At 41.8% G+C, this 15544-nt stretch overlaps 1 protein-coding gene across 1 annotated transcript in view; it reads right to left on the bottom strand.

Moving 5' to 3' along the window:
• The window catches only part of DNAH14 (dynein axonemal heavy chain 14), a 307787-nt gene that overhangs the window by 57915 nt on the left and 234328 nt on the right, over positions 1–15544 (bottom strand). Inside the window, exons 64-67 of the mRNA XM_032838780.1 lie at positions 8216–8356; positions 7113–7328; positions 2275–2505; positions 1502–1626 (exon numbers count right to left, since the gene is read on the bottom strand). Coding sequence (XP_032694671.1) covers positions 1502–1626; positions 2275–2505; positions 7113–7328; positions 8216–8356 — 713 coding nt within the window. The remainder of the gene's footprint in view (positions 1–1501; positions 1627–2274; positions 2506–7112; positions 7329–8215; positions 8357–15544) is intronic.

Genomic DNA, 15544 nt, shown 5'->3' with positions numbered 1-15544 from the left:
GGGGGATGGGTCAAGAGTGATTCTGGGTCTTGCTCAGTCTCCCCAGCAACTCAACCCAGCAGGGACAGTTCCTCAGCCCATTTTATAGGGTGGAACTGAGGCTCAGAGAGGTTCAATAAAACTCTCGCATCCCATGGCCACACAGTGACCGAGAGGGTACCCGTGTCCAGTCTGCCCTCCACAGGAGTACCCCCCACCCCCCGCCTCCTCAACCACACAACCAAACACGTGTACCAGGTGGGCTGTTTGGCAAAATGTTACTTCATTAGCTTTTCCTAGAGCTGTTGCTCAAGCAGTAACGTTCCTTGAGAGGGTGTCCTGAGGAATGCTGAGCCCGGGGGTGGGGGGTGGGGGGTGGGGCTTTGCCACATAAAGAGGTTTTGGGTCCTTGAAGGAAGAATCCTGTTTGTTTAACCTAGTGCTTTTAAGAAGTGTGGGGTCCCTTTTCCGAACGACACCCTAGAACGTTGTTCTGAGGAACATACTTTGCAAGAAGGAGGGAGGCTGGTGAGGGGCAAGGCTGCGGAGCCTGGCCCGGGGTGAGGACCCACTGACCACTCGAGCACTGTGCGTGTTAGGGCCCCTGTAAGGCTGGGGAGTGCTCGGGCTGGAGACCAGTAAACCTACCTTCCAGCTCCCCTAGCTGATGCCTTGCTTGCACAGTGGGTTGCCCATTGGGAAGTCAAGGGCAGCGTGAACACGCCTGGCCACACAAATGTCTTATTCCCTCAGGAATTATATTTTTGTGATAATTAGCTCCGACTCTCTAAAAGAGCTTTGTGACGTTGGCGGGTGGGAGGGTTGGGGGTGGGGGGTGTATTCTGGAAGGTCCCTTACTGCTGGGAACATGGATACAGCGTTTTTATCTGCCCAGGCAGAATCTCTTTCTGCTCCGGATATCCAATATGGATTTTGTTTTTTTAAAGGAACAGCAGCTTTTCCTGCTGAAATAAAATGTTAGGCAAACAGATCGCCTGGAGTTCTTGTGGAACAAGTGGGGCCAGGCTTTGCACACCTTCTGGGGACTCCCTCTGGACCCATGGGTCTTATCAGGAATAGCATGAAAAACACTGGTTTGGAAAACTTGATAAAGAAAAGTCAGTTCTTGGGGCGCCTGGGTGGCTCAGTGGCTTAAGCCTGTGCCTTAGGCTCAGGTCATGACCTCAGGGTCCTGGGATTGAGCCCCTCATTGGGCTCTCTGCTTGGCAAGGAACCTGCTTACCCCGCCTCCTCTGCCTGTCTCTCTGCCTAATTGTGATCTCTGTCTGTCAAATAGATAAATAAAATCTTAAAAAAGAAAGAAAGAAAGAAAGAAAGAAAAGTCAGTTCTCCATTCCCTATACTGATGAGTACAACCGGAAATACAAATGAACAGAACATTCAAATGCCATCTCACTTTTTCCTCCAGGAGAAGCTTACCAGCACTCAAATACAGGCCTTCAGTAATATTTGTCTTAAAAAATACAAACATCTGACTCAATTTCACTGTGAGAGACTTTACCTAAATTTGGAATTGTATTCAATCTCAGAGTCATCAACCCTTATGAAATACTGTCCTCTTTTTTTCTGATGGATATCCTTCTTCAAAATTGCCTTCAAACTTGGAGCTAACATCTCAGGGAGATTCTGAAAAACTCAACAGACAGACATAAAAAGTTCGTCTTATAACAAATAAATCAGTTGAAAAGACAGAGCATTTAAAAATGGGTATCTGGGGAGCCTGGGTGGCTCAGTTGGTTGAGTGTCTGACCCTTGGTTTAGGTTCATATCACGATCTCAGGGTCGTGGGATCGAGCCCTGTGTAGGGCTGTGCTCAGTGGGAAGTCTGTTTGAGATTCTCTCTCTCTCTACCTTAGCTGCCCCTCCCCACCACTCTTTCTTTTCTCTAAGAAAAATAAAAAGTAAATCCTGTTAGTATTTGGACAACAAAGAAACCCTGATGTGTGAGTACACTGAAAAGTCACTTTATTTATTATTTTTTAAAAAATGTTTATGTATTTCGAGAGCGAGCAAGAGCATGTGCACAGGGCAGGGTGGGGCAGAGGGAGAGGGAGAGACTGACCCTCCAAGCAGATTCCCACTGAGCGCAGAGCCCAACACGGGGCTTGATCCCATGACCCCGAGATCATGACCTGAGCTGAAACCGGGAGTCAGATGCTAACCCCAGGCGCCCGTGGTTATTTGTTACCTGTAACTCCGAGCTCTAGTTTCTCAGGGCACGGGGCATGTATGTCCGCTGTGTGGACTTAGGGAGTGAGCCCAGTGCCCCAGTACCTGCAGGAGGACGCTCCCTCCTGTTTTCATGGCATTTTCGATCTCTTGGATGTAACCGCTGTCCTGGATGGAGAGCTCCTGCAGCCTGGGCCCTTCCATCCGCCGGATCCAGTCGTGGGCTTGCTTGTGCGGGTCAATGAGCAGGGGCCACTGCAGGCTGTTCTTGATCAGGACGGCGTTCTCAGTTGAGTACTGACCAAGGGGGAGCCCCTGAGAGTGCCACAGGCCGATCTGGAACGACAGCATTGTTACTTCTCGGTCTCACACGCTTGTTCCCCTCTTCAGTATCACTGCCTTTAGAAAAATCCAATACTCCTTAAAAGGGTTAAGGAGATGAACAATTTAAAACATTGGGATATGATATTTTGGGTTAGAGGAGTATTCACTAAATGACACTTTTCTGTTCATCAGAAAGGACAAATGCCCATCCCAACAAAGTTGCTACGGGAGACAGATAACTGTAAGAGAGGGATCCTGTTCCCAAGGCTCTTGGACTTGAGTCACGTATGAAACTTGTAAGAACACAGAGTGACACCGAGGTACTTACAGCTACCCTGTTGCATACCCACCACCTGCCAAGCACACACGTACATTATCTGGTTAGATTCTGATAACAACCCTCATTTCTCGGGAGGAGGAATTGGGGTCTGCCCATGGTCATACTGTCAGAGGAAGAGGCTGACCCAGGGTGTGACTCAGACGATGACTCCAACACTGATAAACTCTCATCCTTACAGAGTCTCTGCCTGCAGCCCTGACTTGGCGGCAGTACCCGCAGGTTGGGAAGAAGAAGCCAGGAAGGCTCACGAAGGTCAGAGAAGGGACAGGACTTGGGGACAGTCCAGTGAAAGGCGGCAGGGCATCCCAGAGAGAAGCCAAGGATACTTGTCGTTTTTTAAAGGAAAGGGAAGAAGTTTTTTGTCTGGGCCTGTGAAGAGCTGCCCGCTCTTGAAGTCCACACAAGAGGAAACCGGAGAGGGGATGAAGAACCCTGAAACCCCGGAGTAGCTCCGATAGCATCTGATTACAGGTGCAGGAGAGCCAAGGTCCACGCGGGGACAGAATCAAACTTCTGACCCAAGAGTTTATGTTTTAAAAACCAATCATTCTCCTGACTGCCTTGTTTTTCTTCAGTGTTTTACCGAAGTATGTGTTCCTAAGTGTTCTGATTTCATTTTGCTGATTTTGGAACTTCAGATAAAAGGTTTTATAACTGTATTTATGTAATCTCACTGCTGTATTTATGAACACACTTAGATTTATTTATCCATTCTACTGGCGAATGGATACGATGAACATATCTCAAGTTGGTGAACATATCTCAATGGTGAGCATTTTCAAGTTTTGGGCTATTATGAATAATGCTACAATGAACATTCTGTTACATTCTTTTGATCAACTTATATATTCATTTCTTATGGGTAAGCACCTACGAATATTGGGTCATGGGGTATGTTTTTTGTTTTTTTTTTTTTTTTAAGTAGGCTCCATGCCCAGCATGGACCCCAATGTGGGGCTTGAACTCATGACCCTGAGATCAAGACCCGAGCTGAGATCAAGAGTCGCATGCTTAACTGACTGAGCCACCCAGGTGCTCTAGGGATATGTATTTTTAATACTCATAGCTAAAATCAGTTTTCTAAGATGATTTTAGTATTTTTAAAAAGGATTTTATTTATTTATTTGTTAGAGAAAGACAGAGAGAGAGAGGGCACAAGCATTTCTGTTACTCCATATCCATGTGAACTCTTAATATTATTGGTCTTTCAAATATTAGTCCTTTTGGCTGATGTGTTGTGATATCTCATTTTAGATTTAACTTTCATTCTCTCATGAGTAATGAGGTTAAGCACCTTTCAAATGTTTATTGGTGATTTTGTGAGCCACCTGTTCAAGGTTCTTGCCCATTATTTACTTTACTGGCTTGTATGTCTTGTGCTTACTGACTGGTAGTAGTTCTTTTTATTGCAAATATTCTCTTCTATTCGTTGACTTCTCTTTATATTGTCTGAGCTGTTTCTTTTGATGAACAGAAAGCCAAAATTTTAATGTACTTCAATTAATGTTTTCCTTTATGGTTAGTTCTGCTTAAAAAAAAATCAATGTTTAGGGTCATAAACATATTCTCCTTCCATAGTTCGGTCCACGGTTCAACTGCAATTGAAGTTTTATATATGATGTGGGGTAAGGATCAAATTTCTTTCTTTCTTTTTTTTTTTTTTTGCTTCTGGATATCCAATCACCTAACACTATTTATTGAACTGTAGTATCAGCTTTGTTATAGATCAGATGTCCACATACGTGTGGGTCTGTTCCTGGGCTCTCTGTTCTGCTCCATTGGTGGTGGTGTTTGTCCTGTGCTGGGACAGCCTGGATAAATAATTCCACTGTCCTAACTAAATGTCCTAAATGTTGATATTTGATATAGCAAGTCCTTCCAGCTTGTTCTTCTTCAACATCTTAGACACACTGGCTCTCCACCTTCTCTTATAACTTTCAGACTCAGTTTGTCAGGCAAGACACATACACATACCTGCACTCCTACCTGCTGGAATGCTGACTGGGATTACACTGGGAATACAGACCCATTTGGGAAGAACTGGCAGCTTCAGGATACTGAGTCTTTCAGATCATAAACATGGCATAACTCTTCACTTATTTAGGTTTCTTAAAATTCATCTTAATAGTATTTCATAGTTTTGTTCCTGTAGGTTTTACACAACTTCTGGGTGGATTTGTTTTGATGCTGTGATAAACGGTGTCTACAAATACTGTACACCCTGTTTGTTGCTGGTGTACAGAAATGCAGTCAGCTTCTGTGTATTGACTTTAATTCCAGAAACTCTGAGAAACTTCACTACACCTTTATGAATTCTCATGATGTACCCACAAAGCCTCTTGGATTTTCTAGGTACTTATCTGGAGGAATTTCTGTTTTTTTTTTTTTTTTTCTTCTTTTCCAATCTTAGTATTATTTACTTTTCTTGCCTTACTGCACTGTCTAGGATCTCTGCCAGGGTGTTAGATACAAGTGGAGCTGGTGGATATCTCTTTGTCATGTTTCTAGTCTCCAAGGACAAACTTTGATTGATGCTTCATTGTTTCAATTCTGATTTCTTCTCTGACCTGTGGTTAGTTTGGGAGTAGATGTCCTAATTTCCAGAAATATGGGGATTTTCAAAGAAACTTTTAATTACTCACTTCTGGCTTGTCTTTTGGACAGAAAACATGCTGATTTCCATCCATCAACATTTGTTGAAATCTTTTTATGGTTGGTTATACGGTCAGTTTTGGCAGTGTTCTACATGTGCTAGCTTAGAATGTGTAAGTTTAAGGTGTAGGCTGCCGTGTATGCCTATGAAGTCTTTTTGTTGATCATACTGCTTGAATCTCTATTCTTACTGATTTTTGTGTGTTTTTTTTTCCTATGAGCTACAGGAAGAAGTGTTAAGATCTTTCACTATGATTGTAGATTTGTCCATTTTTACCTGTGGTCCTTTTAATGTGTGCTTTATAAATTATTTTAAGTCTGATTATTAGGTAAAAATAAATTCAGAATTGATAAAACATTCTTGGAGACTTAGACCGATTCTTATTGTAACAAAAACTTATTTAGTTCTAGTAATCCTTTCTTATCTTAAAATCTATTTTGCCCTTTTTTGGTAATCTGTGGTAAGTCCCCCCCCCCTTTTTTTTTTACTGTCCATCCTTTATGTTTTAGATAGGTCCTTTCTAAATAAATAACTTATGGTTTCTGTTTTGTGCTTTGGTTTATATTTTTATATAATCTTAGAATCTTACCCTTTAAAGTGGACCTTTTAGACCACTTACATGTAATGTAATTATTGATATATTTAGGTTCAAGTTGGTTATGAGCACTATGAAAATGAGAAGCAGTATTTGCTTCTGAGACTTTTTGTAGACTGGATGGTCAGTTTAAGTTGGGTTATCATGGGGGAATCAATCTAAAATTACTCTTAGGGGATGAATTAAAAAAAGTGTATTTCTTTTTTATCCCCTCAACATAGATAGCTAGACAGTAACTATTTATTGATAAATGTGACATCTATACTTTTGGTTCTTTCTAAGAATACTACCTGTGGCTCAGTAACTTCACCTATTTTATTTTTTAAAGATTTTCTTTATTCATTTTTAGAGAGAAAGAGTGAGCGAGTGCAGGGAGGAGCAGTGGGAGAGGGAGCGAAGGCCTGATCCCACAACCCTGAGATCATGACTTGACCCATCAATAGCCAGATGCTTAACTGACTGAGCCACTGAGATGCCCTGAGTTCACCAGTTTTATTAATGAAAGGGGCTTCTGGGACATAAATATTTATTAGGGCTGGGCAGTAGGATTACAACGAGTAAGAGGATTTTCTGTGACTTTTGCCCAGAGGATGAGAAATAAGAGATGTAACTAGCTGAGGCATGAGAACTGTAATTAAAAAAATTTTTTTTTGGTGGGGGCCGCATGGGTGGCTCAGTGGGTTAAAGCCTCTGCCTTCGGCTCAGGTCATGATCCCGGGGTCCTGGGATTGAGCCCCGGATCAAGCCCCGCATCGGGCTCTCCACTCAGCAGGGAGCCTGCTTCCTCCTCTCTCTCTGCCTCTCTGCCTACTTGTGATCTCTCTGTCAAATAAATAAATAAAATCTTTAAAAAAAATTTTTTTTTAAAGACACAGAACAAATTTCAGTGTTTTCCTTTATCAAAACAATTTGGGGAAAGGATTCCCACAAACAAACAAACAAACAAGCAAACAAAAAATCCCCACAATACTCACACCCCAAATTCAAACCAACAGCAGTCACTTAACTGGATAATAGAAATACATTACTACCTCATGCTTCTGTGCCATGACTTCAATTAAGGAAAAGTTAGGAGACAGAGGAATGTTGTTTTTAGTGCAAAGATTCTTCCATTTGTTCACAATTAACTGGCGAAATTCTGCTGTTAACACTCCACTGTAGACAATGCACGCTGCTGAAATAAGCATGTCGCCCAAAATTCCTTCCAACTTCTTGTCTATTTGATTGATTGTTTCTGGCCATCGAGTCTAAATGTTAAATAAAAATGAGTTCTTACCATTTGACATAAAATACATTGTTATGAGACATTTAAGATATTCATGGTCTCCAACTTGATCTAGCATTGCTATTACTATTACTGATCTCAGGTGTGTTTGCATTAAAATTAGTAAACGATGATATAAAACAAACAGTTTTCTACAGGGAACGTGAGTCCTATTCTTGGATTTGTCAACAGTGTCATATTTGTTAGGACCAATAGCCATGTCAAGTCCTTTGTGTCATGGAGCAGGGTAATCTTTAAAACAACAATTCATTATCTTATTAATGGTGTTGCATAATAATCATGACCAATATGTATTGAATCCTTCCATGTCTAACAGGCATTTTTCTTTGAAAATCTCATTTGACCCTTTCAATCTCCTGTAAAGTAAAAGCCACTGACTTCATTTTAAGACCACGAAGTTGAAGTTTAAAGATCAGCGGAAATTTTAAAAAAGAGACAAAAGAGGTCTGAGGATTGACAACAGAATATCCTAGTCTTCTCCCTTCTGACGTCTCATCCCTGTTAGCCACCCCTGCATTATGCATTTGGCTTGGGTTGTCCCTGTGCTTCACAGGGAAAGCTCGGTGACAGGTTCACTGTGGACGTCTCCAGACTGGAGAGCTGAGGTCTGGGGAGCAAGAGAGTCATGTCGGATCCTTGGCAGTCTGTCTCCTGTTTTAGGAACTACTTGGCCAGAACGCCTTTATTTTTATCAAGAGTGTCTCCTGATCTCAATAAAAAAGAACTGGATGATAACTGGATTATAGTTTCAGGAGGCCCGTGATACAACCCTGGGTGAAAACAGCATCTTGGGGCTTGTGGAGCCCCAAGGAATTACTGGAGGAGATACAGAGCCCCCGAGAGTCATGCCTTCTCCTCCTCCAGCGCGGTGAGGAGAACAGACGCACACTGCAGGCGCCTGGTGGCCAGGTTCCTCCTGTCGCCTAAGAGTTGCTTTTCCACAACCATGTCTTTGTAGGCTCCCTGCAGAACCAGGAGATGTTCTTCAACCTGAAAGACAATGCATTCATCATTGGGACCCACTACTACTCTCATTTGGCCTCAAGAGTTTAAGTGTCACTTTAACTGTATTTATATAAATACAGTGGTGGCCACTTCATTTCCACAGCCTGGAAAATCTTCCTGGGGAGATGGGCTATGTTAACACTAAAAACGTGGTCAGCAGATTAAGGATTCCTTCATACTCCAGCTTGTCTTTACGAGGTCACTTTCCTCAGCAGGCTTTCGTACCAGCCCAGCATATGAAAATTCATCATTTTCTGATTTCTTTTTCACACAGAAAATGTTATATCCTATTTCCTTCTCCAAGAAAATGACTGAACCTTTTCATTGCAGATACACCAACAAGCCCGATGGAACTAACGGGATTCTGAAGCGAGGCTGGTCGGATGGAGGGGCTTTAAACTATGCCTGGGCTGCTGGGAGAAAGGTACCGTCATGAACAGCTGACAAAATGATATTCTGAACTCAGCACGTATCTTGATGACACCTTTGCTCAAAAGTATTTGGTGAATTTCTATAGAAATGATCGCCCATGGATAAGGCCCAAAGTTTTGGACCAGCCAATAAAATCTGACCCCAACCTCCCTCCTCAGTGTCCTCTCCGTTCCAGGATTACCCTGTAGCTAGACTGTAGCCAGACTGCTTCCTTCTGCATTTTCTCCACACTCCTTAAATGTTCTTGTCTCTGGGGTTTGGCTCCCATCCTTCCCTTATGCCTGAAATCCCAAGGCATTCTTTCAAGTCCTCATCACAGTCCAGCCATTAGGAAGCCTCAGTCCTGTCACATCCATACTGATGGATTGTTTATAACCACTGTTTGAGAAGTGATTATAAATGACCTGATATTATCTCTTGGGTTGTAGCCTTATTATCTTTACATTATCTTTATATTGTTATTTATATTTTATATTTACATTTTTTAAAGATGTTCGTGTCTTCTCAAAATCTTTGAAGACCATGTTTAGCATGGAAACTTGAACACAGTATGTTCACGGAATCATAAATACAAAATTGTGCTTATTGAACGCAGTTTCTAACTTATAATTTTTCCTCCTAAAGATGTTATCCTGGTGAAAATACCTAATTAAAATTATATATACATGTTAGCTATTTTTGGCATGATGACTCTAAAGATTTACTTCTTGCTAGTTCACCCATAATAATTAGTCTGTTGTTTTCACTCTGATATAAAATGCTGTTTTTGTTTGCCTGCTCATTCCTTCTGATTTGATTATTCTGAGAAAACATTCATGCTACTACTACTCATGACCTCGTGAGCTATATAGTCAAGTGTAGGATTTACTGATTCAACTGAACACATGAAATTCCTTTTTCCTTTGTTCGCTTTGTACTGTCATTTGATTTATTTTCTTTTAGTTCCAGTACAGCTAACATATAGTGTTATATTGGTTTCAGGTGTGCAATATAGTGAATCAACAATTCTATACATTGTATAGATGTCTACATCTATACAATGCTCTTCACAAGCGCACTGCTTAATCCCCATCCCATATGCCTCTCCCCGCCTGCCTCCCCTCTGGTGACCACTAATGTGTTCTCTAGGGTTAAGAGTCAGGTGGCTTTCGTTTTTTGTTTTGTTTTGTTTTGTTTTGCTTTTTCCTTATTTATTTGTTTTGTAAATTCCACATATGAGTGAGCTCATATGGCATTGGTCTTTCTCTGACTAATTTCACTTAGCATAATACGCTCTAGTTTCATCCACGTCATTGCAAATGGCAAGATTTCATTTTCTGATGGCTGAGTAATATCCCATTGTGCGTCTACACCACATCTTCTTCATCCATTCATCAGTTAGTGGACACTTGGGTCGTTTCCATAACTCAGTTCTTGTAAATAACACCGTGATAAACACAGGGGTGCATTTAAGGACGCTCCATCCTGCTGTCCACAGTGGATTCACCAGTCTGTATTCCCACCGACAGTGCATGATGGTTTCCTTTTCTCCGTGTCCTCGCCAACACTTGCTTCTTGTGTTTTTGATTTTGGCCATTCTGACAGGTGTTATTGTGATTTTGATTCGCATTTCCCTGGTGATGAGTGATGTTGAACATCTTTTCATGTAAACCCATGAAATTTCTCTTATATGACAGGCACTATGTTCCCCCAAATAACAATTTTTTTTAGAAAAATTTTTTAAAAGATTTTATTTATTTATTTGACAGACAGAGATCACAAGTAGGCAGAGAGGCAGGCAGAGAGAGAGGGGGAAGCAGGCTCCCCGCTCAGCAGAGAGCCTGATGCGGGGCTCAATCCCAGGACCCTGAGATCATGACCTGAGCCGAAGGCAGAGGCTTTAACCCACTGAGCCACCCAGGCGCCCCCCGCCAAATAACATTTTTAATGAATGTTCATGTGATAGCATATGTTCTGGCATTATTTATGTCCCTTAAAGTTCCCTAGAATTTTTAGAACTATTTTTTATATTAGGGCCCAGGTGAACCAAAGACCTATTTTTTAAAAACATTAAAAAAAAATTATTTGACAGAGAGAGAGACATCACAAGCAGGCAGAGAGGCAGGCAGAGGGGGTGGGGGAAGCAGGCTCCCTGCGGAGTGGAGAGCCCACCCTTGGGGCTCCACTCTAGGACACCAAGACACGACCTGAGCCGAAGGCAGAGGCCCAACCCACTGAGCCACCCAGGCGCTCCTAAGACCTATTTTTAAAAGAGGAGACAGTACATAACTGAGTGAGGAGAAAATCTCAATGGAGAGCTTAAAACCAGTGGAGTTAACTACTACACTCACTTTTAAAATACTAAATGTATTTTACTAAATACTAAATACTAATGGATACATTAATATTTATATACATTTCAAATACACTTGAGTTCAAGGAGTTAAAATATTAGAAACTTCTCATGAAGGCCCTGGTTGCAAGCTGGAAGGGAATGTACCCTTATTCTAAGTAAGGATCTGACTGAAATTTAGAGTTTATTGTTTTTCTGCCCTACCACTTAATAGGAAAAACAAATCGACAATATTATGAGTATTTGTCGGGTAAATGAATGAAAATACAAAAAATACACAAAAGAATCATGAACATTGAGAGAACTGAGTAAATACCAAACTTGAGAATACCAAGCATCAAAGAATATGTAACTGGGAGTTCCAGTCCAAGATGGTGACAGAGGAGGCACCTGAACCCACCTGCTCCTGTGGACGAACATACAGCTACACCCAGAGCAACTCCCCGTGAGAGAGACTGAGAAACCGGCTGAGCAGCTCTGACACGCTGGACCAGTGAGAAGTACCCACATCCAAACAGGCAAGGCTGAGCCTTTCACCATAACCCTGCCCCTGGCACAGTGACACAAACAGAACTCCCAACTCCAGCTTCGGCCTCAGGGCAAAGGTTTTGAAGCCGACATCTAGAGTCTCTCTCAACTTTTGCGACTGAAAGCCAAGCGGGCTTGTGTCCACAAGACCCACCTGACGGGAGCAAATCCTTTCTAACTGGCCATGGCCCTCAGGACTCAGCACAGAGGGAGCAGAGGGAAATGCCTGTCCCCCAGTCCTTCTTTAAAGAGGCCTACTTGAAAGAGGCTGTGACCTGAGGGTCAGGCTGCTAGTTTAGCACACATCTGGGGGTTGACTGTGATTTCCCCAGAGCCTGGGTGCTGGTAGGTGCCCCAGTCTTGGTGGTGGTGGCCCAGAGGATACACCCCTGGAGCACCTGGCTCTGGCAGCCAGCAGAGCCTATGTCTGTGGGTCCCAGAGAACTACAGCAAACAAAGATACAGTTCTTAGGTGCTCAGTGCTGAGGGCTCGGACAGAAACACCCACCTCCCAATCTGTCCCCAAAGAGAACTAGTTACACAGGCTTCCAAGGAGCCTGCTCTAGGGGCTGACTGAGATGCTCTGCTCTGGGACATTAACAGGTGTTGGCACACCCTGAATTCTGGGAGCCCCTAAGAACAAACAAGGTTGCTTGGGCACTGCCACAGTGGCGGAGAGAAGCAGAAGCTCAGGTTGGACTGAGGAGTTTCCTCTCCTGTGCAAGGCCATACTGTCAGGACAGGGAGACATGGCCATTTTATCAAACACACAGAGACCAATACAGAAAGTCAAGGAAAAAAAAAAGAAACACAATTATTCCAAACCACAGAAAAATAACTGCCCTGAAAAATAAAACTATAGACGAATATAACCTTGATGAATAAAGATGCAAAAATTCTCAACAAGATACCAGCAGACTGAATTCAAGAACATATTAAAAGAGTTGTACACCATGACCATGTAGGATTTATCTCTGGGATGCAAGGATGGTTCAACATATGCAAATCAATAAATGTATTACATCATATTAAGAGAAGGATAGAAGTCACATGAGCACCACAATAAGTGCAGAAAAATCATCTGACATAATACAATATCCTTTCATGGTAAAAACCATCAACAGATCATGTATAGAAGGAACAAACCTTAAGATAATAAAGGGTAGTTAATACAAACCCATAGTTAACATTATACTCCATGGTAAAGAACTGAGAGTTTTTCCTCTAAGATCAGGAACAGGATAAGGATGCCCACTCTCATTGTTCTTACTCGTTATAGTATTAGAAGTCCTGATCAGAGGACTTCCAATCAGGCAAGACAAAGAAATAAGTAGCACCCAAATCAGAAAGAAATTAAGGAAAAGTGTCACTATTTGCAGATGAGATGCATTTGTATATAGAAAATCCCAAAGACTCACCCCCCAAACACTGTTAGAACTAATCAACAATGTTAGTGAAGTTGCGAGATGTTAAGATCAATATCCAGAAATCAGTAGCATTCCTATACAATAATAAAAACAGTATGGCAACAGGATAAAATAGACACACAGAGTAATGGAACAGAAGAGAGCACCCAGGATCAAATCCTGGCATGTATGGTGAAGTAATATTCAATGAGGGAGCCAAGAACAACCAATGGGGAAATGATAGTCTTTTCGACAAATGGAGCTGGGAAAACATGCGGAACAATGAAAGTGGACTCCTACTTTACACCATTTACACAAATTAACTCAAAATAAATCAAAACACCATAAAACTCCTAGTAGAAAATGTAAGGAAGAAACTGCTTGACATTGGTCTTGGTGATGAGTTTTTTGGATTTAACACCAAGAGTGTACAAATCAATAGACACCAACTAGGACTACATCAAAGTTTGATCAAAAGAAAGACTACGTCAAAGAAAATGAAAGGGTAACCTACGTAATGGGGGAACAGTTTTGCAAAACAGTTGGGTAAGAGGCTAATATCCAAAATATATAAAGAACTTCTACAACTCAGTAACAAAACCCCAAACCATCTGATCAGAAAATGAGCAGAGGATAGGGTCTCTGGGGGGCTCAATCGGGTAAGTGCCTGACTCTTGATTTAGACTCAGTCATGATCTTAGGGTTGTGGGGTGGAGCTCCACATTAGGCTCTGTGCTTGCCAAGGAGTCTGCTTGGGATTCTCTCTCTCCTTTCCCTCTGCCCCTCCCCCATTCATGTGTGCTCTCTATCTCTCAAAAAAAAAAAAAATGAGCAGATGAACTAAACATTTTTCCAAAGAAGACATAGAGATGGCCAACAGACATGAAGGGATAGTCAGTATTGGGGTGCCTGGGTGGCTTAGTCAATAAGAGGTAATATCTCACACCTGTTAGACTGTGTATCACCAAAAAAACCCAAAAAACAAAAAACCAAAAACAGAAAAAATAACAAATTTTGTGGCCCCATACAAATTCTAGGATTGTTTGTCCTATCTCTGTGAAAAATGCCTTGGAATTTCATTAGGGATTGCATTTAATCTGTCGCTGGCTTTGGGTAGTACAGACATTTTACAATGTTAATTCTTCCTAGCCATGAGCACGGACTATCTTTCCATTTATTTGGATCTTCTTCCTTTTCTTTCCTCAATGTCTTACAGTTTTCAGAATATAGAGTACAGTACCAAGGAGTTGCTTTCAACTTCTTGGTTAAATTTATTCTTAGGCATTTTATTATTTTTATTTTTATTTTTTATTTTTTTAAAGATTTTATTTATTTATTTGACAGACAGAGATCACAAGTAGGCAGAGAGGCAGAGAGGGAGAGAGGAGGAAGCAGGCTCCCTGCTGAGCAGAGAGCCCGATGCGGGGCTCGATCCCAGGACCCTGAGATCATGACCTGAGCCGAAGGCAGAGGCTTTAACCCACTGAGCCACCCAGGCGCCCTGGCATTTTATTTTTTTTTGACACAATTGTCAATGTGATTGTTTTCTTAATTTCTTTTTCGGATTGTTTGTTGTTGACGTAATGAAACACAACTGATTTCTGTATATTGATTTTGCATTTTGCAACTTTACTGGCTTTGTTTATTCTACTAATTTTGGTTGAATCTTTAGGAATCTAAGTTAATGGTTTGTTAATGTTGATGATCTTCTCAAAGAACCAACGTTTGGTTTCACTGATTCCCTCTTGTTTTTTGATTATTTTGTTTACCTTTGCTCTAATATTTATTATTTCTTTCCATTAGCTATATATTGGGTTTAGTGTGTTCTTTTTCGAGTTCCTTAAAGTATAAAGTTATTTTTGAGATCCTTCTTTTTTTAATTTAAAGATTTGATTTATTTATTTGGCAGAGCATAAGTAGGCAGAGCAGCAGGCAGAGGGAGAGAGAGAGGCTGACTCTCTACTGAGCAAGAAGCCCAACTTGGGGCTTGATCCCAGCACCGTGGGATCATGACCTGAGCCAAAGGCAGAGGCTTAACCGATGGAGCCACCCAGGCACCAAAGATCTTCCTTCTTTTTAATGTAGCAGTCCACAGCTCTGAATGTCCCTCTGGGCACTGCTTTCGCTGCATGCCAGGAGTTTTGATATGTTGTGCTCTGTTTTCATTTGTCTCTAAGTATTTTCAAACGTACCTTATGATTTCTTCTTTGGGTCACTGATTGCTCTGGAGCTCATTGTTGGATCCTCACGTATCTATGAATTTTCCAGTTCTCCTCTGTTCTCGGTTGCCAGCTTCACTCCTTGTGGTCAGAGAAGGTACTTTGTGGCCATCTGCCTCTAAGAATCCAGGAAGACCCACTCTGTTCTGCTGTTGGACGCAGTGCTGGTCCTGCCTGTAGGTCTCGCTGGTTCGTCGTGCTGCTCATTCCTCTTTCCTTATCTTCTGTCTGGTGGTTCTACTCAGACCTTTTAAAT

Source organism: Lontra canadensis, unplaced genomic scaffold, assembly GCF_010015895.1.
Source record: "Lontra canadensis isolate GAN:19392208 unplaced genomic scaffold, GSC_riverotter_1.0 scaffold106, whole genome shotgun sequence".
Taxonomy (NCBI): Eukaryota; Metazoa; Chordata; class Mammalia; order Carnivora; family Mustelidae; genus Lontra; species Lontra canadensis.
The sequence above is the reverse complement of the archived record's forward strand: the minus strand, read 5'-3'. Positions and strand labels throughout refer to the sequence as shown.